This window comes from Pelophylax lessonae (genome assembly GCF_965119305.1).
Source record: "Pelophylax lessonae genome assembly, chromosome: 2".
NCBI lineage: Eukaryota > Metazoa > Chordata > Amphibia > Anura > Ranidae > Pelophylax > Pelophylax lessonae.
In genome coordinates, this window is record NC_138769.1 from 220,403,316 (window position 1) to 220,431,202 (window position 27,887).

At 42.5% G+C, this 27,887-nt stretch overlaps 1 protein-coding gene across 2 annotated transcripts in view; it reads right to left on the reverse strand.

Moving 5' to 3' along the window:
• Positions 1–27,887, reverse strand: part of TSPAN2 (tetraspanin 2) — a 267,748-nt gene that overhangs the window by 176,600 nt on the left and 63,261 nt on the right. The window contains exon 2 of one of the 2 annotated variants that reach the window (XM_082247207.1): positions 1,392–1,497. The exons of the other annotated variant lie outside the window; for it this stretch is intronic. Within the exon in view, the coding sequence (XP_082103333.1) occupies positions 1,392–1,497 (106 nt within the window). The remainder of the gene's footprint in view (positions 1–1,391; positions 1,498–27,887) is intronic. 2 annotated transcript variants of the gene reach the window in all.

A 27,887-nucleotide genomic window follows, 5' to 3' on the forward strand; every position in this document is an offset into this window, starting at 1 on the left:
CAATATTAAAATATAGCAAAGAAGCAGCTGACACAATATTGTGAAATAAACTGCAAGAAACAGTACAAAATTGGTGCAGCGCTATTCAAATAGCAAAACAGTGCAATTCCAGAGAAAGAGTCCCAGTGGAAAGCATAGAATGCATCTTCAATCCCTATGTGAGGACCCCCACCGACACCCAATCACACAGCCTCTTACCATATATCATAGACCCTCACTTCAGGCAAAGGTGGTAGTGTAATCCTCCAATATTCCTCTAGCGATCCTCTCCGCAGACATAACATATCATGTGGAGATAAATAAAACACTCCTCATGGTGGAGACGTAATAATCCAATTTATTATAAAAAGATATCTACTCACATATCAGTTGTAAATCTCCAGCTTGTCTGAGTAAATTAATCCTGTGTTTCAAGCCAACAAAATGGCCGACATGTCCCAGCATGTACCAGCGTCATACGTCATCGACTCCTCCCTACACGTTTCGTCGTCATATGGCATCATCAGGGGCTATGAAATATGGTAAGAGGCTGTGTGATTGGGTGTCGGTGGTGGTCCTCACATAGGGATTGAAGACAGATTCTATGCTTTCCACTGGAACTCTCTCTCTTTGGATGTGGACTGTTTTGCTATTTGAATAGCGCTGCACCACTTCAGAATCTGCTAGTACATCTAACACTCCTCTCCCCCCAGAATGACTATGCTGCTGTCTTCTGTGCTCTTACATCCAGAGTGGAGACACTCTAATACAGAAGGTGTGTTATGGGCTGGATCGCCAGATGAAAAAAAAAAAAACAAATGCAGCCACCACATCTAATGATTGGTAAGCTGCAATATATTTCATTTTTGGTATTGGGTTTAATACCACTTTACTATTGACATGACAGTGTGTACCTGCATGTGGCATAACATGGGTTAAGAGTGTGCATATACGAGTGTGTGTGCATGTACACAGAGTGATATCGTGACTTAGGCTGGGTTCACACTGATGCAAATTGCATGAGGGTTTCCCCACATCCAATTTGCATGACAGGAAAGTGTGCCCACTCTCAATGGAGCCAGGTCACACATCTTCGGGGTGGCCGCAGTCCGAATTGCAGAAAGGTCCTGTGCTGTGACCCGCGGCCGCAGCTAGTGTGAACCCAGCCTTAGGAGGGCAAGGATGGGCACTTGTACCTTTAATCAAAATGACACAAGAAGATGGAACAGGTAAGGCCCCCAAAAGAAGAAATGTTCAACTGCCTGATCAGTTCTGACATTCTTACTGCTATTTAGTAGCTGTGATTATCTTGCATCTCATAATGTACAAACAATAGGAAAATAGCATGATGTACAATATAACACAATGTACCAGATGGTTAAAACGTTAAAATACAATTATGTTCCACTTACCAACAAAAAAGAATAAATACACCTCTTCATCGCCCTCACTTAGTTCTTTAATATTCCCAGTAAATAGAAGCCACAAGCCAACACCTACTATTGCGGATCCTGCCAGCTGAAAATAAGACAGAAATGTGAATAAATAAAATTTTCAGTCTATAAAACCAAAGCTTTAATTGCATCTTTAATTCAAAGTGCTCAGCTAAAATGAAAATGACAAGTTCATAATAAACTGTTAAATAAGAGAGGCCCAAAAACCAAGTTTAAAAACGATCTGTCGTAATTTTACTAAATGATTAGATCGGTAACAAATAAACATACAAGCAACACCCATGATCCCAAGTTATGGGATTGGATGGGGTCCAATGGCATTTGCACGCTATTATAGTGTTTAAGGAAACCAATAAAGGTTTAAAGTAAGTCTACTAATGTTTAGGAACAAGCATAAGTGAACAACACCAAGGAAAGTAATCGCTTTATCTCATCCTTTTGTACCCCAAGATCATTGATTCCTAAATATCCAGATCAAAGTTAGCAGAGTCAGTATTTTTATTTTTTAACAAGAACATCCACATTTTTTTTTTTAGTACTATGTTTAAATGAAACGCGGTGCACAATTTTCATTAACTACCTCAATATTGCTGTGTTGTAAAAAAAAAAAACAGAGATGGATGCCATTTTCTAGAGCAGTGGTCTCTAAACTGCCACCCAGGGACCAGATGCGGCCCTTTGCTTGCCTTTACCTGGCCCTTTAGGGCACTTTTCTTTCCACTGGTGCAAGACACTATTCCTCCCACTGACACCAAAAATGGGGCGTAATTCCTGTTATTGACATCAACAATAGGGCACTATATTTCCAATTGAGACCAACGATGGGGCAATATCTCTCCCACTGACACAAACGACTTAGCACTATTCCCCCTCCTAATGCTAAAGATGCACTGTTTACTCTAACTGAATGCAGGACAATTTCTACTCCCAGTATCCACAATCCGGCCCCCCTGAAGGACAGTAAACTGGCCCTTTTGTAACAAAGTTTGGAGATCTCTGTTCTAGAGCAATGTTTATTGACGGTGCTGCAGACAACACATATGGGGGGGCAGTACAGCCATAAATAGCTGTGATTAAGCTGTCATTGGACAACTCAGCGCATAGTCACAATGTACGGAGCCAATCTGTGGGCTGTCTACCTTGTGATTGCTGTGAACTAATCACAGTGGTCACAAATGTAAACACTGTTAGTGTTTACAAACATTCAACCCATTCACAGAGGAAAGCACCACAGAGCAAAATGCCACTAACCACCAATGATTGTAGTGTTTTTCTTTGCCAGGTTTAAAGCTCCACTGACCACCAATGATTGTTCTTTTTCACATCACATGTTTTGGAAATAATGCATGTGGCAGCTAGAAGTCCATACTGGATAGGTTACGGTGGTCAATCCAAGGGGGCAGGATTTTTAAGAAAAAGTAGTAGGTATTATTCAGAATAGCTGACATCTTCTCCTAAATGACAATGCCTATGATTCTTTAACTTATTTGAAGCATGTCATTGTTCATTTCCATGCTTTTGCAATGATTTGTCTATAAAAAGCACACCCTTCCACTCATGTTTGGTTAGATTGGGTAAAGGTCTATGTGATAAGGTTTCCAATAGGTTCCTAGGCAATAAGATGGTCAGGACTGACCTTATGTGTTTAAAGTCTTGGATCCACAAATACCACCAGATATGTAGATGGGAACCAGGTGTGCTGTTTCTAAAATAATCTGTGGACGCCCCAGGTGCAAATTTGGCAATGTGTGTTAGAGCCATGCACCACCAGAAGAGCACCTAAGGAAGTTCTGGGCTAAGAAGTTGGAAGAGCATGTATCTATGGCTAACCACTCTGTGTTTCATTCTGGGAGATCAAAGGTTTCCCAAAGAAAGTTTCCCATTTCCCTAGGTAGAGAAGTTTGGTGGGTCTGGAAGAGGAGTTTAATGTGTAGTAGAGTTCAGAAATAAAAAAACAAGAAAGAAAAATTCCCAGCTAACTTACCAATCTGCAACAAAACTGAATTGTCCTATCTAACAGTTTACATTATAGCCAGGGGTTTAGTGTACACACGTTTGCACATATATGCAAGTTGGAGCACATATATAATAATGGATAGAGTAACCACTTGCCTACTGGGCACTGTTACCCCCTTCCTGCTCAGGCCAATTTTCAGCTTTCAGTGTTGTTGCTTTTTTAATGACGCAGTCATGCAGCACTGTACCCATCTGAAATTTTTATCACACAAATAGAGCTTTGTTTTGGTGGTATTTATTTGCCACTTGGATTTTTATTTTTTGCTGAACAAATAAAAAATAAATAAAACATTTTTGAAAAAAATATATATATTTTTTTTTCTTAATTTCTGTTATAACATTTTGCATAATTTTTCTCCTTCACTGATGTGTGCTGATGAGGCTGCACTGATGGTCACTAAAAGGCAGCACAGATGAGCACTGATGGGCACTGATGAGGCAGCACTGATAGGCTACACTGAAGGGCATTAATAGCCTGCACTGATGAGGAGGCACTGATGAGGCTGAAATGATATTTGGCACTGATGGGCAGCACTGATAGAAGGCACTGAAGGGTACTAATAGGCAGCACTGATGAGTAGGCACTGATTGGCAGCACTGATGGGCACTGATTTGCAGCACTGATGGGCGCTGGTTGGCACTGATAGGCAGCACTGATGAGCACAAACGAAACTCCGGTTTTAGCCTGAACTGTTAGACAGAACAATTTGCTTTGTTGCAGGCTGGTTGGTAAGTGAGCTGTTAATTTTTCTTTGTTGGTTTTTGACATGTGTCGCCCTTCCATGTGCTCATTGCTGCAAAAACAAGTTATAGGTTAGGGTGGTTGCCATTTGTTTGTAGAGTTGGGTAATCAAGCTTGTGAGCATAGGGTCGTGCAAGCAAGGGTTATGGTTTTTTTTATACAGTAAAGGTTTTTTTTTTTTACAGGCTGGTATTTAAGTTTTCTTAAACTTTATTCACGGACCATTTAAATGGGATTTTCCTTGTTTTTTTTCTTTAGAAATGTATTTTTTGCTGTAGCATGTTTTATGCATTCTACAGACTCACCACTTTACAGGCACATTAAGGGGACCCCCAGGCACTATATTTAACCGCTTGCCGACCGCCGCACGACTATTTACTGCGGCAGTCAGCCCCTCACAGGCAAAGCGACGTAGTACTACGTCGCTAGCCTGTGAGGGTCTAGGGAGCGAGTGCGCGCCCCCGGAGGCACGCTCCCACTCCCACGCGGTCACGGACCCCCCGGGCGTGTGACCGGCGGACCCGATGTCCGCTGGTCACTCGGGGATCGTCGGTGCAGAGGGAGAAAGGCAGGCGGCTAATGTAAACAAGCCGCCTGTCATTCTCCCCTGTGTAGGAATAGTGATTATACGGTTCTACTATGTAGGACCGTTGATCACTGTTCCTACACCTCAAGCCACAGCCAATCACAGTTAGAATCACGCCCCTAGGGACACACATAACCCCTCCCTCTCAAAAAAAGTTAACCCCTTCACTGCCAGTGTAATTTTACAGTAACAGTGCATATGTATAGCACTGATTACTGTAGTAATGTCACTGGTAACCCCAAAAGTGTCAAGAATGTCAGTCAAGGGTCCGATCTGACCGCCGCAATGTCGCAGTCCCACAAAAAAAAATCGCAGATCGCCGCCATTAGGCGTTAAAAAAACCCATCAAAAATGACAAAAATCTTTCCCTTAGTTAGTAAACGCAATAACTTTTGCGCAAACCAATCAAAATACGCTTTTTGTGATGTTTTTTTTACCAAACATATGTAGCATAAAACAAATTGGCCGAAAATGTTAAAAAATTTAGATTTTTACATTTTTTTGGGGGGGAATTTCATATAAAAAAATGTGAAAAATATTGTTATTTTTGCAAAATTGACGCTCTTTTTTTGTTTATAGCGCATGATCAAAAAATCGCACAGGTGATCAAATACCACCAAGAGAAAGGAAAGGAAAAAAGGATGTCAAATTAGTTTAGGTACAGCGTCGCACGACTGCGCAATTGTCCGTTAAAGTCACACAGTGCCGAATCGCAAAATAGGCCCTGGTCAGGAAGGGTATAAAATCTTCCGGGGCTTAAGTGGTTAAAGCGATTTTTCATTTTTTATTGTTGTTAAATAAAATCGCTGCTCCTAAAAAAACAATCGTTTTTAGAAAAACAAAAAAAAAAATGTATTGATACATTTCCCTCAGGGCAGTACCCAGACCACCATACCCCTTTTTTGGCCAAATACTTATTATATAAGGCTTTAAAATGGGTACTTTTGATTTTTTCTGTTTGATTCCCATAGACTTCAATGGGGTTTCCCATCCGGGTTAGAACATTTCCCCTGTTTGGGAGTTCTGCTGCAAACCGAACAGGAGGATGATCAGCCAATGTCTACTAAAAAAACGTATCTCTCTGTCACTCAACTCAGCATGTTCCTTGTTAACATGCGAGCGCTACAGAACAGCTCCTTGTGCTGCCCTCTTCGAATGCAAGTTCTGCTGTATAGGGAATTGCAAGAGACGCAAGTCAAATTCAGGTACTTACAATGCTTGCTTTTAAAAAAATATTTTTTTCATTTTTATTAAATACAGTGCTGCATCAACCTGTGTTCTTTAAATAATGCTGTTTTCTAAAGCCCGCCACCCATACATGGATCGAAATTCGTCAGGTTCGGCAGGGACTGGATGACTTTCAATCCATGTGTGGGCTAGCTGGTTGTACACAAACTAATTAATCGATCAGCTTGTGTACAACCAGCCTGTCGGATTTTTTCTGAATGGTCAGTGCTGCCGGTTATAGCCGGCAACTCTGATCATTGTATTCAGCCGGCGGGGAAAGGCTACCCACTGGCAGAATAAAATAGCTCAGTAGGAGTGATGGATCCACCAAGAGGCGTAACTAGAACCTTCAGGGCCCCGGTGCAAGAAACCCAGGCCTGGGGCCCTACTCTTTAAGCCTGGGGCTCTTCCCACTGATCCTGGAGCCTTTACTCTCGTTGCAGGGCCCTTTATTACGGTCCCGCAGCGGGACCCTTACACAAGTTCTGCAGTGGGCCCCCTTCCTGCCTTCTTGAGGCCTCCTCATGGTGGTGGAATGCCAGGGCCCGGTTGCAAGTGTGACCTTTGCGATCCTGGAAGTTCACCTACTGGTGTCGGTAGTTTTTATTTTTTGGTATTTTAATTGTTTTATTTTTATTTCTTTTTTTTTTACAATGTCACTGACTATGACTCTGTCCATTCAGAAAAGGAAGGAACTGGTAAATTACATATTTACCGACCCCTTCCTGGTTCTCTATTGTGACACATCCCTTACAGCAGCCGACAGGAGAGGGGAGGGAGAAAGCCGGCAGCACAGCGGGGGGACCGGAGGACCACACAGGGGCCCAGAGACAGCAGAACACAAGTGAACTGGATAGGAGGAGTGGCGGGGGTCAGCATACAGAGGAACCAATCTCCTCCATTTTCCTCCTGCAGCTACAGGAGGAAAAAGGAGGACAGTGATTTCTTTACATGCTGCCCCCGCCGCCCCCTCCTATCCAGGTGTACAGGGAAGCCGCACAGGCCCCCTGGAGCATGGCGCCCGGTTGCAATTGCGACCCCTGCAACCCCTGTAGTTACGCCCCTGGATCCACCTTGAATGAGTAGATGGGGGAATTGGTTCAAGTTGAATGAAAAAAACGGAATCCCTGGCAATGAAGAACAGAGTCACCCAGGCACCGATTCATGCTATAACGGACGCAATTCTGTTGGACAAGCTGACCCCCTATGAAAAGCTTTGGCGGCCCTGGATTGACAATTGCCTGCCTTTCGGCTTTGATGACACCCTTGTACTCACTTAACCAAATGCATTTACTCTCCCTCCCCGTGTACCCACATGGGCCCCCACTGGTGGTTTGTGACTCTCTCTGGGCATCTACTACTTCCACTCCTGCCACCTCTCTCCCTCGGCCCCTCCTGTTTCTCCCGGTTTCCTCCTTGGCCCCCCCCCCCTCCCTCCAAGTTGCCTCTGGCACTCCTGCGCTAGTTTTGCTCTTTTACTGTGGCTAGACTTTCTTCCCCAGTTTTACTCATGTCTACCGGCAAGGGTTGTGTCCTGGACCTCTCCTATACCTTCTGCTCGATATCGGAGCACGTTCAGCAAGGTACCAGGACCACCCTCTCTTTCAACTTGCACTGTTACTTATTACATGATTGTTATGTTCTTCCATAGTATTTCCACTGTGACTTGTTTTGATATGGTATGTATTTTTCCTTTATACTGACATTTTGCTGTACCATGTTTATTTTGGTTTCAATAAAATTGTTTGAAAAGAAAAAAACTGAATCATGCATGGCTTGTCTTAGGCAAACACTTACATAAGTAGATGTACCCCTACCCTGAGTATGTAACAAGCAACAACCTGCGATGTCAGTTTGCTGGCATAGTGAAAAAAGAAAACAAAATTAGCTAAAGACTACAGTTCCCTCCATACAGGGTAGTTAAAGTGTTGTCCCAATATCTGAGTAATATACAGAACGTTTCTGATGTCTGTTGGTCAGGATAGCAGAAGGAAAGCAGCAGGGAACATAATAAGGCTTTTTTTATAGAGCAATAATGATGTGCAAACCACAGTAACCCATAACAGCCACAGCCAGCCAGACTTCAGCGTAATTCTTACTGTAATACTGTAATTAGTCTCTTACTTTTTTCCTACATCATAATTACTCAGTGCATTATCTTACTGAAAATCCCTCCGGTAATGATTTCATTTCGTGATTACTAAAATGATAAATTTCACCAAAATTACTAATATTTAAACGTTGGTAATAGAGATCACACTGGACAAGTAATACGACATATAAGGACATGCGTGTTTATTTTTCAAATTAAAATGTGTTTTTTAATTAAAAACCAAAAAACTCCAACACATAATGCATCTAAATTTAATGCCCTTAGGTCATTTCATTTTCAGAATTTCCAGCATCAATAGGGTATCCTATAATTACAAGTCTGCACCACGCCTTGTAGTCAGTGGCTGCAAAATAAAAGATGTGCATGCAATTTCTGTGTTTTCCACTAGTCTCTGCCAGTCTTTCCGACCTCACAAGGCTGCCCAAGTGCAAGGGTTTCCTTCTAAAGCAGCAAAAACTTCAGCCTGACTTTTTCAGATTTCATTAAAATGGATGTCTTGTTTCTTTTCTTTTAATTAAAAAGACAAATGACGATACATCGCACCAAGTCTTATTATAGGGAGGGCAGCAAGGTCATTAGGACAACACTTCACCACACTGGGGGGACTCATTTCAACCAGGGGTGCACATGCTGTGCTTCAATCCTTGGGCGGTGTTTTAGTTTTGAAGATATTACTATATACCGGGATTCTCAGCCAAAGCCCGAGTCTGTGATAAAATGCATTTTTTATATTAGTTTCCTGGCATACCTTGTACAGCAGCACTCAGAGAGGTTAGTCAGCTCTCTGAACCAGTCAGGGTCTATTGCTTTACAGTGGGCTGTAAGATAACCATGTTAAATATAATAATAAAATAATATCTATATAGTGGAGGAGATTTACTAAAACTGGAGCACCCAGAATCTGGTGCAGCTGTGCATGGTAGCCAATCAGCTTTTAACTTAAGCTTGTTCAATTAACCACTTTAAGACCGGAAGGATTTGCCTCCTTCCTGACCAGGCCCTATTTTGCGATTCGGCACTGCGTTACTTTAAAGGAGAGTTCCACCCAAAAGTGGAACTTCCGTTTTAGGTAGTAATAACCCCCAGACATGCCACATTTGGCATGTCATTTTTTTGGGGGGGAGAGCGGATACCTAGTTTTGACAGGTACCCACTCCCACTTCCGCTCAGAGCGCTGCGGCGCCCTGAACGGAAGTTCTCCTCTCCCCCTTCCTCCCTGCAATCTTCTGGGACATGTCAGAGGTCCCAGAAGATTGCCGGCCAATCAAGACGCGCAGCGCAACTCGCGCATGCACAGTGCGTACCCGGCTGTGAAGCCGCAAACTGTCACAGCTGTGATGCCGGCGCCGCCGAGGCCGGAGGGAAGAGGATCGAGGCTTCGGGCGGCCGCATCGCTGGACCGTGGGACAGGTGAGTGAAAAGGCTGGAACCCCGCTTTAACGGACAATGGCACGGTCGTGCGAGGCTGTACCCAAACTAAATTTACATCCTTTTTTTTGCCACAAATAGAGCTTTCTTTTGGTGGTATTTGATCACCTGTGCAATTTTTATTTTTTGCTCTAAATTTTGAAAAAAAAAAAAAACAATATTTTTCACATTCTGCTATATGACATTCCCAAAAAAAAAAATGTAAAAATCAAAATTTTTTAACATTTTAGGCCAATTTGTTTTCTGCTACAAATTTTTGGTAAAATAAGGCAATAAGCGTATTTTGATTGGTTTGCACAAAAGTTATCGCGTCTACTAACGGGAAAGATTTAGGTCATTCTTATTGTTTTTTTTTTTTTTTACTAGTAATGGCAGCGATCTGCAATTTTTTTGTGGAACTGCGACATTGTGGCGGACAGATTGGACCCCTAACTGACATTTTTGACACTTTTTGGGGGGACCAGTGACACTACTACAGCAATCAGTGCTAAAAATATGCACTGTTACTGTAATAATGAAACTGGCAGAGAAGGGGTTAATACTGGGGGGTGATCAAGGGGTTAAATGTATGCCTCATGCTTACTGACTTGTGTGTGTGTGTGTGTGTGTGTGTGGGGGGGGGAGGTTTTCTGTGACAGGCACAGAGATCGCAATTTCAGCATAGCTGAAACTGCTGATCTGATCCTGCCTGTCAGTGAGAAGATCCACCTGCTTAGTTTACATAAGCAGGCGGGTCTTCTCTCCGTTTCCCGGACCATTGAGGGAGGAAGGCGGCAATCGCGGCCTCTTCCACCCATCCACTTCTCCTCCAGTCACGTAGTACCAGTGGAGCCGCACTGCCGCAGTAATATTACTGTGGGCGGTCGGCAAGCGGTTAAGCTTTGACAATAAGTCCCGGTTCACACTGGGGCAACTTGTCAGGCGTCTTAGCCGCCTGACAAGTCGCGCTCCATTCAGTGCAATGGAACCGTTTTAATCGGAGCAACTCAAGTCACTCCAACTTAGAAAAAGGTTCCTGCACTACTTTGGGGGCGACTTGCATTGACTTCTATTGGAGAAGTCGTTTGCAAGCCCCGCTGAAGTCGCGATGCACAGGGTGGCTTCAGAGTCGGGCGACTTTGAAGCCGCCCCAGTGTGAACCCAGCCTAAGGCCTAATGCACACTGGACGTTATAAAACGCCCGTAGCTTTGTAGTGAGTTTTTCAGCGTTTTTGCATTGGCATTTTTCAGCAGTTTTAAGCGTTTTTTTGGGCTTTTTTAGCTAAAAATCACCTCTCTATTTTAGTAACTCTGACATTCCCACAATGCAATGCTTGCCAGAACTGCATCGCATGGGTGTTCACACCCCTTGCGATAAGATTTAGGTGCAGAGGAAAAAAGAGTCCTACAACAACATTTTGGTTCAAATGTGGACCCTTTTTTCCCCGTATCAAAATTGCATTGCATAGGTGTGAACACCCATGCGATGCGATTCTGTCAAGCTCACTGCATTTTGCAATCTGTTTCAGGGTGTCATTCATGGAACATTAAGCCCCCATTCACATCGGGCAGATTTGACATGCGATTTGACATGTCAAATCACATGCCAAATCAGAACCTATTGCCGGCAACGTCACTGTCCACATTGGTGCAACTCTGACTTTGTGGCACCGCACCAATTCCCAAAAGTAGTTTCTGCACTACTTTTGGCGACTTCAGGGCGATTTCAATAGACATCTGTGCATGAACCTATACAGATGTCTGTCAAATTGCCCTCAAAGTTGCGATGACATGCGAGTTTGAAATCGTGCGCGTTCAGCTGAATGATTTCAAACCCGCCCTCAGTGTGAACCGGTGCCATTGCCGGCAAAAGGCTCCAATTTGACATGCAATTCGACATGACAAATCACATGCCAAATCGACACAATGTCAACAGGACTTCATGTTCCATAAACAATACCCCCGAAACAGATTGAAAAATGCAGTGCGCTTGCAAAAATCGCATTGCATGGGTGTTCACACCCATGCAATGCGATTAGGTGTGGAGAAAAAAAGGGTCCTACAAAATTTTGGTGCAAATGTAATGCAATTTGAGCCATACAAAATATATGGCTCAAATCGCATCGCACAAACATCACATGTCATGTGCACAGGAATGCGGCGCATTTTTGGTGCGAATCAGCATTCAGCTCAGCATGCACCAGGGTGAACCCAGGCTATGTTCCATGAACGACACCTCAAAACAGAACCCAGGCTAAAAAAAAGCAATGAAATAAAAAACATCAAAAAACGCCAGTTAGCAGCGTTTTTTGGCATTTATCAGCGTTTATTGACGTTAGAGCGTTTTTACAGCTGAAAAACGCCACTCAAAACCCACTAGTTTTCGGGGGGTTTTTTAAGCCAGAAAATGCACCTGCCAAAAACTGCTGATAACAGCCTATGCGTGCATGGACACATAGGATAATATGCTGGGGAGTTTTTTGGCTGTAAAAAAAAAAAAAAAAAAAAAAACATCTGATACCAAAAACAGCCGCTGTAAACATGTCCAGTGTGCATGAGGCCTAAAACCAGGAAATTGGTTGGTTTTTCTGCAGAGCTACACCAGATTTTGCAAGCTCCAGTTTTAGTAAATCTCCCCCTGTTTGTAAATCACATGGACCTCTGAACAGAAATAATTCAGCAGGCAAAATTGTAATAATTCGGATTTATGTACATAATTTTAGCTACAACTTTACCCCCTTGGCTGGCATTTTTTCTCAATATTTAAGTAGCGATACTTTTTTCCTAGATTTTTATTTTTTACATTGTACACAAATCTTTTAATAATGAATTTTCTCTAAATGATGCCCTAATATTTCTTGAAATGTCATAACTAATGATTGCTGACAAAAATGGTCCCTGAGTGGGTAAAAAACAGAGGAGGCAACAATAAACATTCAATTGGGAAAATAGGAAACAAATATTTGCAAGTGCCAAAAATCATTCTTTATAAACACTTTTTTTCTGGTATATTTGTCCTTTTTTTAAAAAAAATAATTTGTCCTTTTTAAAAAAAAAAAAAAAACCATTAGCAGAATGGTCAGTGTATTATTTATTTCCTACTGTGCCGATTCAAAATTGAACACACTTTGGGTTGTCTGTAATGGTTTATATGTTGTAGAGTTGAAATAAAAATAAAAATGTAAAAGTGGAAAAAAGCTTTCTACCAGTGGTGGCTGGTGCATTGGGGGCGCCCTCCCTATCCATGCATTCGGCCCCCTAATCTACATGCGGGGCGCCGGACACATGGACTTCAATGGGGCTTTCTTTTTTTTTTTTTTTAGCCATGTGATTAGAGCCAGAGGCTCTAATAGGCTAAAACAAAGGGTGGGCTTGGGGCGCAGAGAGCCCACCCAGTTGTGTGACAATAGCGAATGAAAATTTGCTTTTGTCACACGGATCCTCCTCCTGGCCAATCAGGAAGCGGGTCTTGAGAGTTCTCATCCGATCCCATCAGATCCGCTGGACGGATGGAAAATAGAGTTTCCATCCGTCCAGATTTGACGGATCGGATGTCAGCAGACATGTCTCCGCTGACATCCGATGCCCCATAGAGATGCATGGGGGGACCGTTTAGATCCGCCAAAAAAACGGACAGGCGGATCTGAACGGTCCGGTCTGCCTGTGTGAAAGAGCCATTAGATTTCAGCTTTTAGCTGCGGATAGAGGAACTTATTTACCGCAGCTAAATGCAGACAATGCATCCCTATGGCCCCGCTCACACAACTATTTCATAACATACGGTTTTGTGCATTTAAGAAAAATAAAGTTGACAGCATCCAGGAACGATGTACCCCAGCTACCTGTATATAAATGCAGTTAATCGCAGCGCAAAGAAAAAATAAGTAAACAGTTACTATACAAAAGGCAAGAATTTACTACCGCAGCTAAACGCAGCCACGTGTAAATGCAAGTAATCGCATGTAAACGTAGTGTACAAATGTGAGTATGTTGGAATTTCAAATGAACAAAACATGCTTTTACCAACGGCAGAACAACCGCCCGTGTGAAAGGGGCCTAATATGAACATTTCACATTTTTGATAAGAAGATTTGCTGTTTTAATATTGGTTATAGGAAAACTGTATAGTAAAAAAAAAATAAAATAAAATAAAAAAAAAAGATTTTGGTTATTTTTTCCCACTTCTTTATTGACTGTTCCAGTTTTCCCTAAAGAATGGAAAAAAATACAACAGGAAATGAAATACTGTTGAGCTAAAGTGAGATTACAGCTAGCAGGTCCTTCTCAGCAGCACTGCAAGTTACATCTATTGTTAGAGTGGGGAGGCGCACTGATCTCATGTCCTTGAGGAATGAAAGGCAGGAAACCACGTTTAGGAGTTCCAACAGTGACAACAAACTTATGTAAACTTTGCAGCTTTTTTACACCAAGTCAGCTAATATTTACTTATTTTACAGCTATGGTATGTATACTCTTCCTTACATTCCTTCCTTTGTTTAACATACATTTTGCAAATTCTACAAAAGTGGAATTCAGCTCATTTGTTTATTGTTACCGTAGCAACTTCAGACTGCATCCTACACAATTGCCACCATTGAACATTTAATGGCGCACATCTTTTGCAGGGTTATTCAAGTTTAAGACACTCTAGCTAGGTTTTAATTCAAATAATATTCCGTAAAATGTACCATCATTGTATAAATGTAGTTTTGCCTAATTCTGTCATTTAAATTTTAAATCGGTGGTATACTCCGCTTTTTGACTTTTATCTACAGGTAAGCCTATAATAAGGCTTACCTGTAGGTAAAATTAATATCTCCTAAACCTGCACAGTTTAGGAGATATTCGCCCTGCATTCGCCCGGACCTTCAGAGCTTCTTGACGGAAAGTGAACTCCTGCGCGCATGCGCAGGAGTGACGTTACCGCGGCTCCGGCCACTCACAGCGCCTGCACAGTTTAGGAGATATTCGCCCTGCATTCGCCTGGCCACTCATAGCGCCTGCACAGTTTAGGAGATATTCGCCCTGCATTCGCCCGGACCTTCAGAGCTCCTTGCCGGAAAGTGAACTCCTACACGCAAGCGCGGGAGTGACGTCATCGCAGCTCCGGCCACTCACAGCGCCTGCACGGTTTAGGAGATATTCGCCCTGCATTCGCCTGGCCACTCACAGCGCCTGCACAGTTTAGGAGATATTCGCCCTGCATTCGCCCGGACCTTCAGAGTTCCTTGCCGGAAAGTGAACTCCTGCGCGCATGTGCGGGAGTGAGTCATCGCGGCTCCGGCCACTCACAGCGCCTGCAAAGTTTAGGAGATATTCGCCCGGCCACTCACAGCGCCTGCACAGTTTAGAAGATATTCGCCCTGCATTCGCCCGGACTTTCAGAGCTCCTTGCCGTAAAGTGAACTCCTGCGCGCATGCGCGGCAGTGACGTCATCACGGCTCCGGACACTCACAGCGCCGGAGCTGCCGAACCCAGAAGAGACACAGAGCGAAGATGTCTGGGCGACCGTGTTGGGGCTTCGTTTTAAGGTAAGTATTTCATAATGAGCTAGTATGCGATGCATTATGTCTTTGTCCTGCAGGGTTTGTTTTTTTTGTTTTTTTGGACCGCTTTTAAGTGGAATGCATGCTCTCAATTTAATTGTAAATACTAAAGTCCACAAGTCATGAGGATATGAGCAAAAAAATCTAAATGACAGTTTAGTATTTACATACATTGGAATAATTACTATATCTATGCAGCACGGGTATTTAGTTTGAATTTATTCAAATTTCACTCTATATCTAATGAGGCTAGAAGATGCAGCAGTGCCTTAGATCCTGCACTGTAGATGCATGGCTATAGGGCTGTAGGTACCAGGAAGATGTTTCAGAAGGCATTCCAGACAAAATGTACAATTTCAGAATACTGCTTAGGCACAATTACCATTACTAGATAGCAATTCTTTTCTTTTTGAGGTCAGCTCCACTTTAAGTGAACTTTAAAGTGCCTTAAAGTGTCAGTTAACCCATAGCTGCTTTTGAAATGTTTAATAGGTTAATACAGTAGTATAATCTACTATTTGTAGCATAGAGAAATAAACAACTTCCAAAATACTTTATTTCCTTCTTTATATATACTAGTCTTGTAACATTTATATTTTTCCACGGCACCACACTGTTTGATCCATGAGCAGAGCAAGCAGGCAACATCTGACTCATTCTGCAGTCACGTGAAAAAGGATTCTAATATATAATGAAAAATAAAATAAAAAATGCAAAGAAGATTCTACATAGAAGCCTTATGGCGGAACACTGCTGCTTTGTTCTGTTAATAAACTGGCAACAAGGCTCTCTCTAGGCTAGGACCTGCTTCCAAACAAAATCCAGGAACTGCCCCACAAACCTTTGAATTGTTTGTCACATGGGATGACGAGAGAGAGAGAGAGGGAGAGGGAGAGGGAGAGAGAGAGAGAGGGAGAGGGAGAGAGAGAGAGATTCTATCAATCATCCCTTGCTGGTCCCATCCCCCAGTCGATGTTGTTCAGCTATGGGGTGAATAGCTGGGGCTAGAAGAGTTAGAATGAGAAAGTGAACAAATGATGGTGGACCATGCGAAACACAAATGGCAAGACGCCACCAGAGGATCTACTGTATTTTGATACCAATACCAATAGAGGGTTCATGCAAATAGCAGGATCAACCAGGTATTTCCAAAAATTAAAAGATGCACCAAAGAAAGGTTCAGTACACAGGAAAAGGATATAAATATACCTAAATAAGCACACAAAAATGATTAGGGTAAATGAGACTTTAAAGTGGAGCTTCAGCCCTCCCATCAAAAAATTTAAAGTCAACAGCTACACATACTGTAGCTGCTGACCTTTACTATTAGGACACTTACTTCTCCAGGGGACCTCACCCAAGCAAATTTTTTAATTGGCTCCCAGGTGCTGGTGCCTCTATCTTGCATAAGGAAAACAGGCAGTGAAGCCTTGTGGCTTCACAGCCTGGACTCCTACTGCACATGCGCGAATCGTGCTGCGCTTTCGAAATGGACCAGCTGGGGCGAGGGCTAAATTTCCATCTGAGTTCACTGTAGCAAACTCAGCAGGAAGTAGGAGTGGGTACCTGTCAAAACCTGGTACACGCTACCACGCTACCACAAGGTGCCCAATGTGGCACTGGAGGGGGGGGGAGGAAGCAGACAAGCAGAGCTTCCTCTTTTGGGTGGAGCTCCGCTTTAAGTGCTGTTTTAACTTGAATGTATTAGGGCCAATGGGCAGTTAATATCAAGAGACACATTTGGAATATTTAGTTGGATCAATTGGACATCACATTTGGTTAAAATCTGTGCATATAAACAACCTTTTTTACACACAACAATCACAAGACAATAAGGCTGAGTATTTTCAGATGTAATATTTAGAAGCCTATTGATGGTTGAAAGTACATGTTAGACTTTCTCGTCTCTCAATGTCCTAATGGTGAGATACCAGCCTAAAGTTCTTGGTTGTAGAGTCACAATATGGTAGTTTTACAGACAAACGCAGGTGCCATAATGAAAAATATAAAGCAAATGCAGAACCAGTTGCAAAGGGCTTGACTCTTTTGGGAAGATCATGAGGGTGGGGTGTAGATGGGAACTACTGAAGTAATATCTCACCTCTGCAGTCACAAAGAGATGCACAAGTTGGGGAAGCCCGCTGACAGCTGATGATTCATCTGTTGTTAGGGACACGGTGGCCGACTTGCCGGCCTGCTTCTTAACAACCAGCTATTCACTGGTTTATTAGGGACGCCAGCGGCCTCCGCTTATAAAAAAAAGCTGGGCATCACTGTTAAGTAGAGTTTAGGAGCCGTCAGTGTTTTTTTTTTTTTTTGCCAACATGCTGCTACTCCAGAATTTGCTGGCAGTGGGGTTTTTTCTCTGCCACTAAGCTCTCCTGCCACAAAACGCTGCCATAAGCCTACGTCATGTCCTGAGTCCTCCACGTGTGTACACATCTATTTTTCATCAATAAAGTAAAAAATTTCATCTACATATTGGTGCCCTTAGTTGACTTCTTTTAGGAGATCCCCTGTATCTCCAACCATTGTAGTATAAGCCTATGTGTGCATGAACACATAGGATAACATGCAAAGCAGTATACGGGCCGTTTAAAAAAAGTCTGACATCCAGCTGTAAAAATTCCCGGGGTGCATGAGGCCTAAAAATCCTTGGTGCATTCAGCTTTACATGATGATAACAAAATATCCCACAGTCATTTGTTGAATAAAATATTTTTTCTCAGCTATCTATATTTAATTTAATCCCACTTCCTAGTATATTGAGGCACTGGCACAAATGGTATTTTTTCCCCTTAGACTTTGTGCATGCACCTTGTTATTGTTTTTAAGTTGAGTGGTTAGAGCACTGTAAATGTCGGGTAGCGTAATGTCACATACATTGCTGTAGCTATGACAACATATAAATTATAGCAAACAGCACCAGATCTGGTACACCACAAGCGTGTGATTTGATGTTGGCGTAAAGCCAGCAGCAAAAATGCTGAAGAAGCCAGCCACCAACAAAATTTAGTCATTGAGTCAAAATGGTGGTGAAGAATTGTAGGGGGAAGAGAAGAGGGTCATTAACGTGTGGCAACATAGAAAGAAAAGGAGGCAATTAGTTTTAATCAGATGTGTTTTTTTTTTGCAATAGTTATTACAGTAATAGTGACAGTTTCAAATGATGGAGTCTACCTTAACCACTTACCAGCCTCCCACAGTACAGTTACTGTTACTCCCTGAAATCAACTCTTAGTTCAGGGAGAAAAAGCAGCCGGATCCAGTGCTGTATTTTGGCCTAGGCCAACAAGGCCCAGGCCTAGGGCGGCACATTGCAGGGGGGCAGCAAAAAAGCCCCCCCTCCACCTGAGACTCTATTGGCCACTGGTTGCTAGAGCCACCTCTCTCACCCCCCTCTCTCTCTGTCTCACCCCTCCTCTCTCTCTTCCACCCCCTCTCTCTCACCCCCTCTCTCTTTCTCTCTCATCCCCCCTCTCTCTATTATCTCCCTCTCTCTCTCACTCTTTGATTCCCCTCTCTCTCTCACCCACCTCCTCTCACCCCCTCCCCCCTCTCGTGAGATCTCAGGGGTTCATGCTGGGACTTGTAGTTCTTCAATTTTGGAGGGAGTCAAATCCATTAAAAAGGGAGTGGGGCAAATTTACATAGGGGGGGGGGGGGGCGCCCAATTTTAGTCTTGCCTAGGGCAGCACAAAACCAAAATACACCACTGGCTGGATCTGTGGGTAACAGCAGCGAACATTACACAAATTACACTTGCTTGGCACATAGTTAACCCTTGATGTTAACCCCTTCCCAGAAATTGTCAGTAGTACAGTGTACAGTATAATCACTGTTCACCGTATTAGTGTCTCTAGCGACTTCAGTGACAGTTAATGTCCTTCCAGCCAGTGTCAGGTAGCGTCAGATTGACCACCACATTATCACAATCACACTATAAGTCGCTGACGGATGCCAGTACTAGTATAGTGTCTGTAGGGATCAGTATTTTGATCATGATCAGAACTATTCTAGAGTCCCAAAAACACAGATTGTTTTTTACCAAAGACAACTAGCAGAATACATTTTGGCCAGCATTTATGAAGGAATTTGATTTTATTGGATATGTTTCATAACTGAAAGTAGAAAATGTGTTTTTTTTTTTCAAAATGTTCAGTCTTTATTTAACCACTTTACCACCGGAGGATTTTGCTGTCTTTCGTCCAGGCCACTTTTACGATTCGGCGCTGTGCGACTTTAACTGACAATTGCGCGGTCGTGCGACGCCGTACCCAAACGAAATTTACGTCCTTTTTTTCCCACAAACAGAGCTTTCTTTTGGTGGTATTTGATCACCTGTGCGATTTTTACTTTTTGCGCTATAAACAAAAAAAAAGCATTTATTTTGAAAAAATAACAATATTTTTCACATTTTTTTATATGAAATTCCCCCCCAAAAAAATGTAAAAATCTAAATTTTTTTTAATTTTTGGCCAATTTGTTTTTTGCTACATATTTTTGGTAAAAAAAAATCACAATAAGCGTATTTTTATTGGTTTGCGCAAAAGTTATTGCGTTTACTAACAAAGAGAAAGATTTCTGTCATTTTTGGTGTTTTTTTTTTAACGCGTAATGGCGGCGATCTGCGATTTTTTTGCGGGACTGCGACATTGTGGCAGACAGATCGGACCCTTGACTGAAATTTTTGACACTTTGCGGGGTACCAGTGACATTACTGCAGTAATCAGTGCTATACATATGCACTGTTACTGTAAAAATGACACTGGCAGGGAAGGGGTTAATTTTATTGGAGAGGGAGGGGTTAATGTATGCCTGGTGCTTACTGACGTGTGGGGGGGGGAGGTGACAGAGTGAAACAAGGACAGATCCAGGGTTCAGCTATGCTGAACCCTGCAATCTGACCCTGCCTGTCACTTCAGAGATCTCCACACTCGATCCCCGACGATCGGGTAAGAGCAGCGGCGATCGCCGCCGCTCCTCCCCTGGCCCGACTCCCGCTGTGACTGAAAACAGCGGGAGTGAGCCTCCGCCGGCGCGCACGCGCCGCCCACAAGGGGCGGAGTCCAGCGACGTAGGTCTACGTCGCTGGACGGGAACGAGCCACTTTGCTGCAGTAACAGCAAAGTGAGCGGAGGTAAAGTGGTTAATAAAAGATAAAAAAAAATTAAAAAAATGTGATCCAAAACCAATAAAAGAAAGCTTGTGTGAAAAAAATAATATAAATTTAATTTGTGTACAGTGTTGCATGACTGTGCAATTGCCAGTTAAAGTAGCTCTCTGCTGAATGGCAAAAAAATGCCCTAGTCGTGAAAGCGGTAAAGCTTTCCAGAGATCAAGTGGGTAAAGCAAAGATCCCAGATAGCAAGGATAACTTGCCACAAATTTGTGGCAGTGTTGAATTGTAAGTTAACTTGCTGCACATTTTCACTGGCAAGTTGTACATTTGCAAAGCACTTGAAGTACAAGTTCTAGTTGCCACTTTTCTAATTTGTAGCAAATTTGCCTGGCAAGTCTCTAGCAAGAGCAAAGTTGCAGTGGTGAGTCTACAACAAAAGCTCTGCAAGTCTACAGCATGAAAATTCAGCGACAGTGACCCCTGTGGTGGGATGACTATTGCACACCTTAACTGAACCAGAACTTGTGGCAAACTTGCAAATTGTTTGTAAAGAAATTTGATTTGGAGTCATGCAATGCAGACTTGCTGCAGTCGTGCAACAAACTTGTGAAGACTGGCAAGTCTAGCAATAGCTTAGCACGTCATTTTTAAACTCGCAGCACAATTTCTTGCTATCTTGGGATGTGCTTTGTGTATGTAGAGAAAACTAAAAGGCCTTCTTCAGGGTCTATGTCAACAGGTTGACTGCAAGCTGTGTGCTGCGATGCCATGTTTCACAATGTTTACTCTACACTTCCCGATATTGACTCTTCCCGAAAGGCGTTTGGCTGCAAATGTAGAGTACTTTTGACATCAGTGTAATATCCTTTTGAGATCATTTCAAATTGATTAAAATGTGTATTTGGCCTCCAGTTTGCCTCCTTCAGACCTGCCCTAATTTGCTTCAAGCTGCTTTTACATTTCCTCAGATTTGTATGAGAAGATAAACCGTTCTGACAGGAATATGTCGACATTGGGCCTTAATACCCTCTATCTGCCAGCTCAATCTCATCCTTGTGGCTGGCCATATACAGTTCGATTCTCTGCGATTCCTGATGAACCGGCCGAGATTCAATTCTTTAATGGGCAGGCTGAATATACCAAGTTAATCGATTAATCAACTTAGGTACAACCAGCCTGCCGGGTTGTCTTGCGATTATTTCTGCTATAACTGCTAACGATAACCACTGTCTTCACCAGCGGGGACGGCTTGCACTGTGTATGGCCAGCCTTATAGGCAGCCAGTGTGTGCATGATTATTAAAACTTAAAAACTAAAGATCTGCATTCTTTACATTTTGTATCATTTATTATAGAAATGTTGAACTTTCTTGTGTTAGGACTTAGGATACCAATTTCAATATATAACCTAAAATTTTGAGGTCATTTTTTTTTGACAAGGAAATGTATTTTTATTTCCATAGGGAAACCTCACACAATTCCTCACCTGATGGGCACAGTGAAAATGCTGCCAATCTTCAATGTTTCTGTTAAAGCTCTGCTTAGTGAATTCCTGTCAGGATTTTACAAGGAGAAGGAAACTGAACTGCCGTCACTTCTGTTCCTAGCATCAATGAATGTTTTCTTAACATCCTTGTTAACTGGGCTGTGTTACTAGCTGGTCATACAACATTACTGACAGTCAAGAATTCCTTGCATGGCCTTCCAAAAAGCCGAACAGAGACATTTGTGCTGCTCAGTGTTATTTGGTCTGAAACTATAGCAACATCAAAGGGTAATGGTAACTTTAAAAAGCAAGTTTAGTGTTATTTAAGGGCTTCTCCCATTTCCTCGGTCTGCAAAACCAAACAACTCTACAGATAAGATATTAGAATCCATGCCTGGCAATCATAAACATTTTTAAGACTTAAAACCTAGAAGAAAATGTGGCGTAATAGTCATCCACATCTGTCAAAGTATAAAGTAAACATGTACAACTGCCTATAGACAAGTGATTGGCAACTTATCGGCTTAGGAGGACCTCAAATGCAGCCCCTGACATCACCAAAGGACGACACACAATGTTCAATATATATAATGCTTAAGAGGACTGCCAAAAACTGATAATCTAATAGAGGAAATGAAGGTCAGAGTGTGGACATGCTACGATTTTGGCTGCTACACAAGACAATATGAAACTGGGAACATGGTACACGAGGCTAAGAGCCCTTTCATGGAGCCTGATCCATCCCATCCATCCACTCCATCCCTTCTCTCTTCTGCTTCCCAGTGACCTGAATCAGGAGGACCACAGTACTATCTGAACCCTTTGGGATCGTACCCCCTCGGAGAGGGCTGGTAGTGGAAGTGGTATTACAGAGGGATATCCTTTTTTCGCCAGGAGGGACGCACCCATATCGGGAGATTGTCTCCAAGGCACGGTTGGTCTCAATGCCGTAAGGCATATAGGACCCACGTTTTCTGGTGAGTTTGCAATTTACTTATTCTTCATGGTGAAGGGCCACTTGGGAGGAAGAAAAGGAGCACTGGCACTTTATCTATATATATATATATATATATATATATATATAATTTCTCACAACACAATTTTTTGGACTGTTTATTACTTGGAAATCACAACTTTTTTGGAAGCCATCACTATATGAACTTTTTTTATATGTTTTTTTTTTTTTATATGATTTAATAAACTCTTGTATTCTGATTGATTGTTTATATATACCATCACCCATTTATTTTCACAATATATTATATATTTTTAGATTTATACTTTTTCACCATATTGGGTTCAGCAAGCGCTATAGGTAATCAATTAGTTTGATTACTCCACCCCCCATAAGAGCCCTTTCACACTGAGGTTCTTGAAAACTGCCCATAAAACGATGAGTGCTTTTGTGGCACTTTTAAGGCGTTAGCGGTGCGCTCTTTTTTTGAGGACACGACTCAAAAAATGCTTCAAGAACCATTTTGAGGCATTTTTAAAGTGCTTTTTTAGGTGCTTCCCATTCATGTCAATGCAGTGGGGAGTTTTTTTAGTGCTCCAAAGATGCTGCTTGCAGATTTTTTTTTTACTGCCCTGCCAGCCACCGCCCCAGTGTGAAAGCATTCATTGATTTTAATGGGAATAGGTTTTCTTGAGCCTTTCAGGCACTTTTTAAAGTGCTTGAAATTGAAAAGCGCCTCAGTGTGAAAGGGCTCTTATCAATGTTCCCACTAAAAACTGCTGAGGTCCGCGGGCAGCAAATCATATACCAAAGGACTGCATGCAGCCCTTGGGCCGCAGGTTGGGCACTAGGGCTATAGACTGTTTTAGTGTCCTAAATGTTTTATTCAGTCATGATTCATTTGGGATACACATTTTACTTTCTCCAAAGCTCTAAAAACATATACCATATATGATTTGGGAGGGGAGCTCCTTGCAATGTATCCTCTCTAGCGACTGCCAGAAAGCCCTGTCAGTGGGCTCTTTAAAAGAGCCCCCCAGAGCCTTCCAGAAGTTTCTAATTGGTCATACCCTAATTAACCAGTCCCTGCCTGACCTCCTTCCTGCCTGACCTCCTTCCAGAACCTTCACAATCATGTGACCTTAGCTGACCTATTAGAATAAGCCCCATTAGAAAACACTATAATAGTGCTTTAAATGCCGATGCCCCATTAGGCAATGGGGGCCTAAAAAGGCTACCCCTTTTTCCCCCACATTCTTATTAAATGTATATTTTTTATTATATATAGCTATAACTAAAGTGGTTGTAAAGGATATTTTTTTAATAACAAACACCTCTACTTACCTCCTCTTCTTGGATCCTCTGCCGGCACTGCTCTTCTCTGTCCAATTAAAGTGGTTGTATACCCTCCTGTTATGTTTGTACCTATAGGTAAGCCTATAACAAGGCTTACCTATAGGTACTGTAAATATCTCCTAAACTTGCACCGTTTAGGAGATATTTACATTGCATGCTGCGATGACGTCATTGGCGCATTCGTTCTGAAGGAACGGTAGCCCATGCCGTTCCTTCAGAGCCCTGTGCCGTGACCGGTGACTCCTGCGCACATGCACGGAAGTGACGTCACGCGGCTTCTGCCTGTAGCACAGCCGGAGTCCGCAGACCCGGAAGGAAGATGGGTGAAGATGGATGTGGCCTCCAGCGGGGACGACGCGGGCTTCGTTTGCAGGTAGGTGTCACATAATGTGCTAGTATGCATTGCACACTAGCACATTATGCATTTACTTTGTAGGTAACCAAATACAATTGCAGGCTTTACTTCCTCTTTAAGATTGGTTGATCTTCAATTGTAGATGCCAAATATCAATATAAGGCACAACGATGGTCATATATCTACGTCTGTACTGTTTGTTGAAATAAATGCCTCTAAACTACATTTGTTTCCAGTAGCTTTTCTCTTCAATCTCAATTAGGTTAAAATGTCTTTAAAAAAGGAGATATCTGTATTATGACTAATTAGTAGATAGTGTTGTCTAGACAGCAGGAGTGTGATCAGAACAAGAGATGTCTTCAGGTCAGAGTGACTGCATTGATAGTGCGGTCCAGCAGACAAAACAATGCCAGGAACGGAGGCTAACATTCATTTTTTCTGTTGCAGGATTGGTATACAGAGACCAGTGTACACCCACAGAAGAACATCGTACAAATGTAAAAATAATTATATCCATGCCTATTAGAAAAAAAAATATTTGTATGCTATGTGCATAGTATTATTTCTATACTATGACATTTAAAACTTTCTATATCAGTTTTGGAAAGGATTAAAACCCATACCAGGTGATTACTGCCATCCAGGGTTTTGTTAGATTTAACAGGGCAGGAAATTAGAGGAATTCTCTCTAACAGAGCCTTTGGTGACAATAAAAACCCGGCAAGAGTTCTAATACTTCTCCCACTCTATCTAAAAACTTTGGAATTTTGGCCTTAAAGTTATACTAAAGTTTTGATTTTTTTTTTTTTTAACAATAACAAACATGTTACACTCCCCTGCTCTGTGCAGCCCAGATCCTCCACTTCTCGGGTCCTACAACTGCGCTCCTGGCCCCTCTCTCCTGCCGAGTGTCCCCACAGCAAGCAGCCTGCTATGGGGGCACCAGAGCTGACTCACCACCCTCTATGTCCATTCATACACGAGCCACTGCCTGGCCATTGGGTCAATGACTTTGATTGACAGCAGCATGAGCCAATGGCGCCTGCTGCTGTCTCAGCCAATGAGGAGGGAGAGTCCCAGACAGCTGAGCCTCTTGTGCACATCGCTGGACTGACATGGGGCTCAGGTAAGTATTAGGGGGGCTGAAGGGGGGGAACTGCACACAGAAGATTTTTTATCTTAATGCACAGAATGCATTAAGATAAAAAACCTTCTGACTTTAGAACCACTTAAACATACACTTTAAAGAAGGCCAGTACTGACAGAAGTATGGTGGTTGCCATTCCTGACCTACTTTTGGATGCATATGGCTTTAATACTTTCTGGGTTACTGACATGGAATAAGTATGCAGCTGTAATGTCCGAATAAACTCATCCTTAGAATATATGTCAATTTAACAGCCCATTTACACTTTAGTGCTGTGGTGTACTACTGTATGTGCATTAATGTATGTTGTAAAGGCAATGTGCAACCAATGTACTACAACATAGCTAAAATCGGACATGACCCTTTTTTTTTATGTGTTGCACCTCAATGTATGTGTATTATTTGCTGTGGTGTGGATAAATAGCTTGCTACTGTATTGGTGCATTGGTGTGCCATTCAAAATGAAAGGTACCGCAGGACACTGCACCATGGTATGCGTGTTGCCATGTGTTGCAGTAATGTGATATTGCAGTGATGTGAATGGGCACCAACAATACATTTCTTTTATTTGCTCCCTTTTGGTCTGTTCAATGTCCAAAGGGTGGCCACAATAATATGAACACATGGGCAGCACAGTGGTAAAGTGGTTAGCACTTCTGCCTGGCAGCACTAGGTTGTTGGTTTGAATCGCAACCACGGAACTACCTTCCTGGAGTTTGCACGTTCTCCCTGTGCCTGTGTGGGTTTCCTCCTACACTCCAAAAGATATACTGGTAGATTAATTGGATCCTTGATAAATTGGCCCTAGTACTTGTATGTATGAATGTGATTTAGGGACCTTAGATTGTAATTTCCTTGAGGGTAGGGACTGATGTCACTGTGCAATAAATATGTAAAGTGCTGCGTAAATTGAGGGCCACATATTTTCTTTGTCTATGCTATCTAGGTTTGTAAGCCAGAATACTAAACACTGGGGTTTATTTACTAAAGACAAATAGGCTTTGCACTTTGCAAGTGCAGTTGCCCCAGAGCTTAGTAAATGTGAGGAAGCTCTGCTGACTTCCATCATCCAATCATGTTTAAGTACAATTGCTGCTTTTGTATTTTTCTTGCATGTGGCAGAGTCTTCTTTGTAAAGTGAAGCTTTACCTCATTTATTAAGCTCTGGAGGAACTGCACAGTCTATCTGACTTCAGTAAATCAACCCTATTGTGTTCAACAGGGGTTAGTATGAGTAGTCAGTGAAATAGGTGACTTTTTAGACTTCTAAATAGCACCAATCATTGTTGCCCATTTAGTGCCAGTCTCCACGGTTATGATGGCATAAACAAAGGATAGTAAGGATGACTGCGTGACGCTCTATGTGGATTGTTTTTGTGGAAACAGGGTCTTCAATGTGGATCTTAAATTCTGCTGTCACTTTTGTTACAGAAATTCCATTTGTTTGGTCACAATCCTTAGCGCGTGACAGCTGTTGTCATTAATTTCTGTTTTCGCTCACTTTTGCAGTATTACTGCCTTGCAATTTGCAAAAACCTTAGGCCCCTTTCACACATGCTGTCTGTTTTTCATCCATCCATTGGCAGATGAAAAACGGACATCAATGCATGCCTATGTAAAAACAGATGTATATGGATGAAAATTCATTTACATCCATTTTCATCCGCTTCCGTCAACATCTGTTTTTTGAACTGATGAAAGCCCTATGTTTCATCCGTTAAAAAAACGGATCGGATAAAAAAACAGATGAAAACAGATGACAACGGATGAAAAATGGATGACAACGGATGAAAAAACAGATGATAACTGAAGACAACAAATGAAAAACGGATGACAGCGGATTAAAATCTGATTACAACGGATGAAAAACAGATGAAAAACTGATGTAGTCCGTATGTGTGAAAGGGGTCACACATGAGCTTCAGCCTCAATTGGGTTGATTTAGGGCTTTAGGTTGATTTAGGGCTTTTTCACAATAGGAGTCCGTCAAACGGACTTCGTTTATCTCAGTGGGGGATCGATCTGCTGATCCCCCGCTGAGCAGGAGGATAACAGCTGTTCTCTGCTCTGTGATGCGGAGACACAGCTGTCAGGTCCCCATGCATCTCTATGGGGGAATCGGATGGGAACGGACCATCGGTCCATTCTCATCTGATCTGCTGGACGGATGGAAAATAGGGTTTCCATCCGTCCAGATTTGATGGATTGGATCGGAAGTCAGCGGACATGTCTCCGCTGACATCCAATGCCCCATAGAGATGCATGGGGGGGACCGTTCAGATCCACCAAAAAAACTGACTTGCCTGTGTAAAAGGAGCCTTAGGCCCCTTTCACACAGGCGGACCGTTCAGATCCCCCTGTCCGTTTTTTTGGCGGATGTGAACGGTCTCCCCATG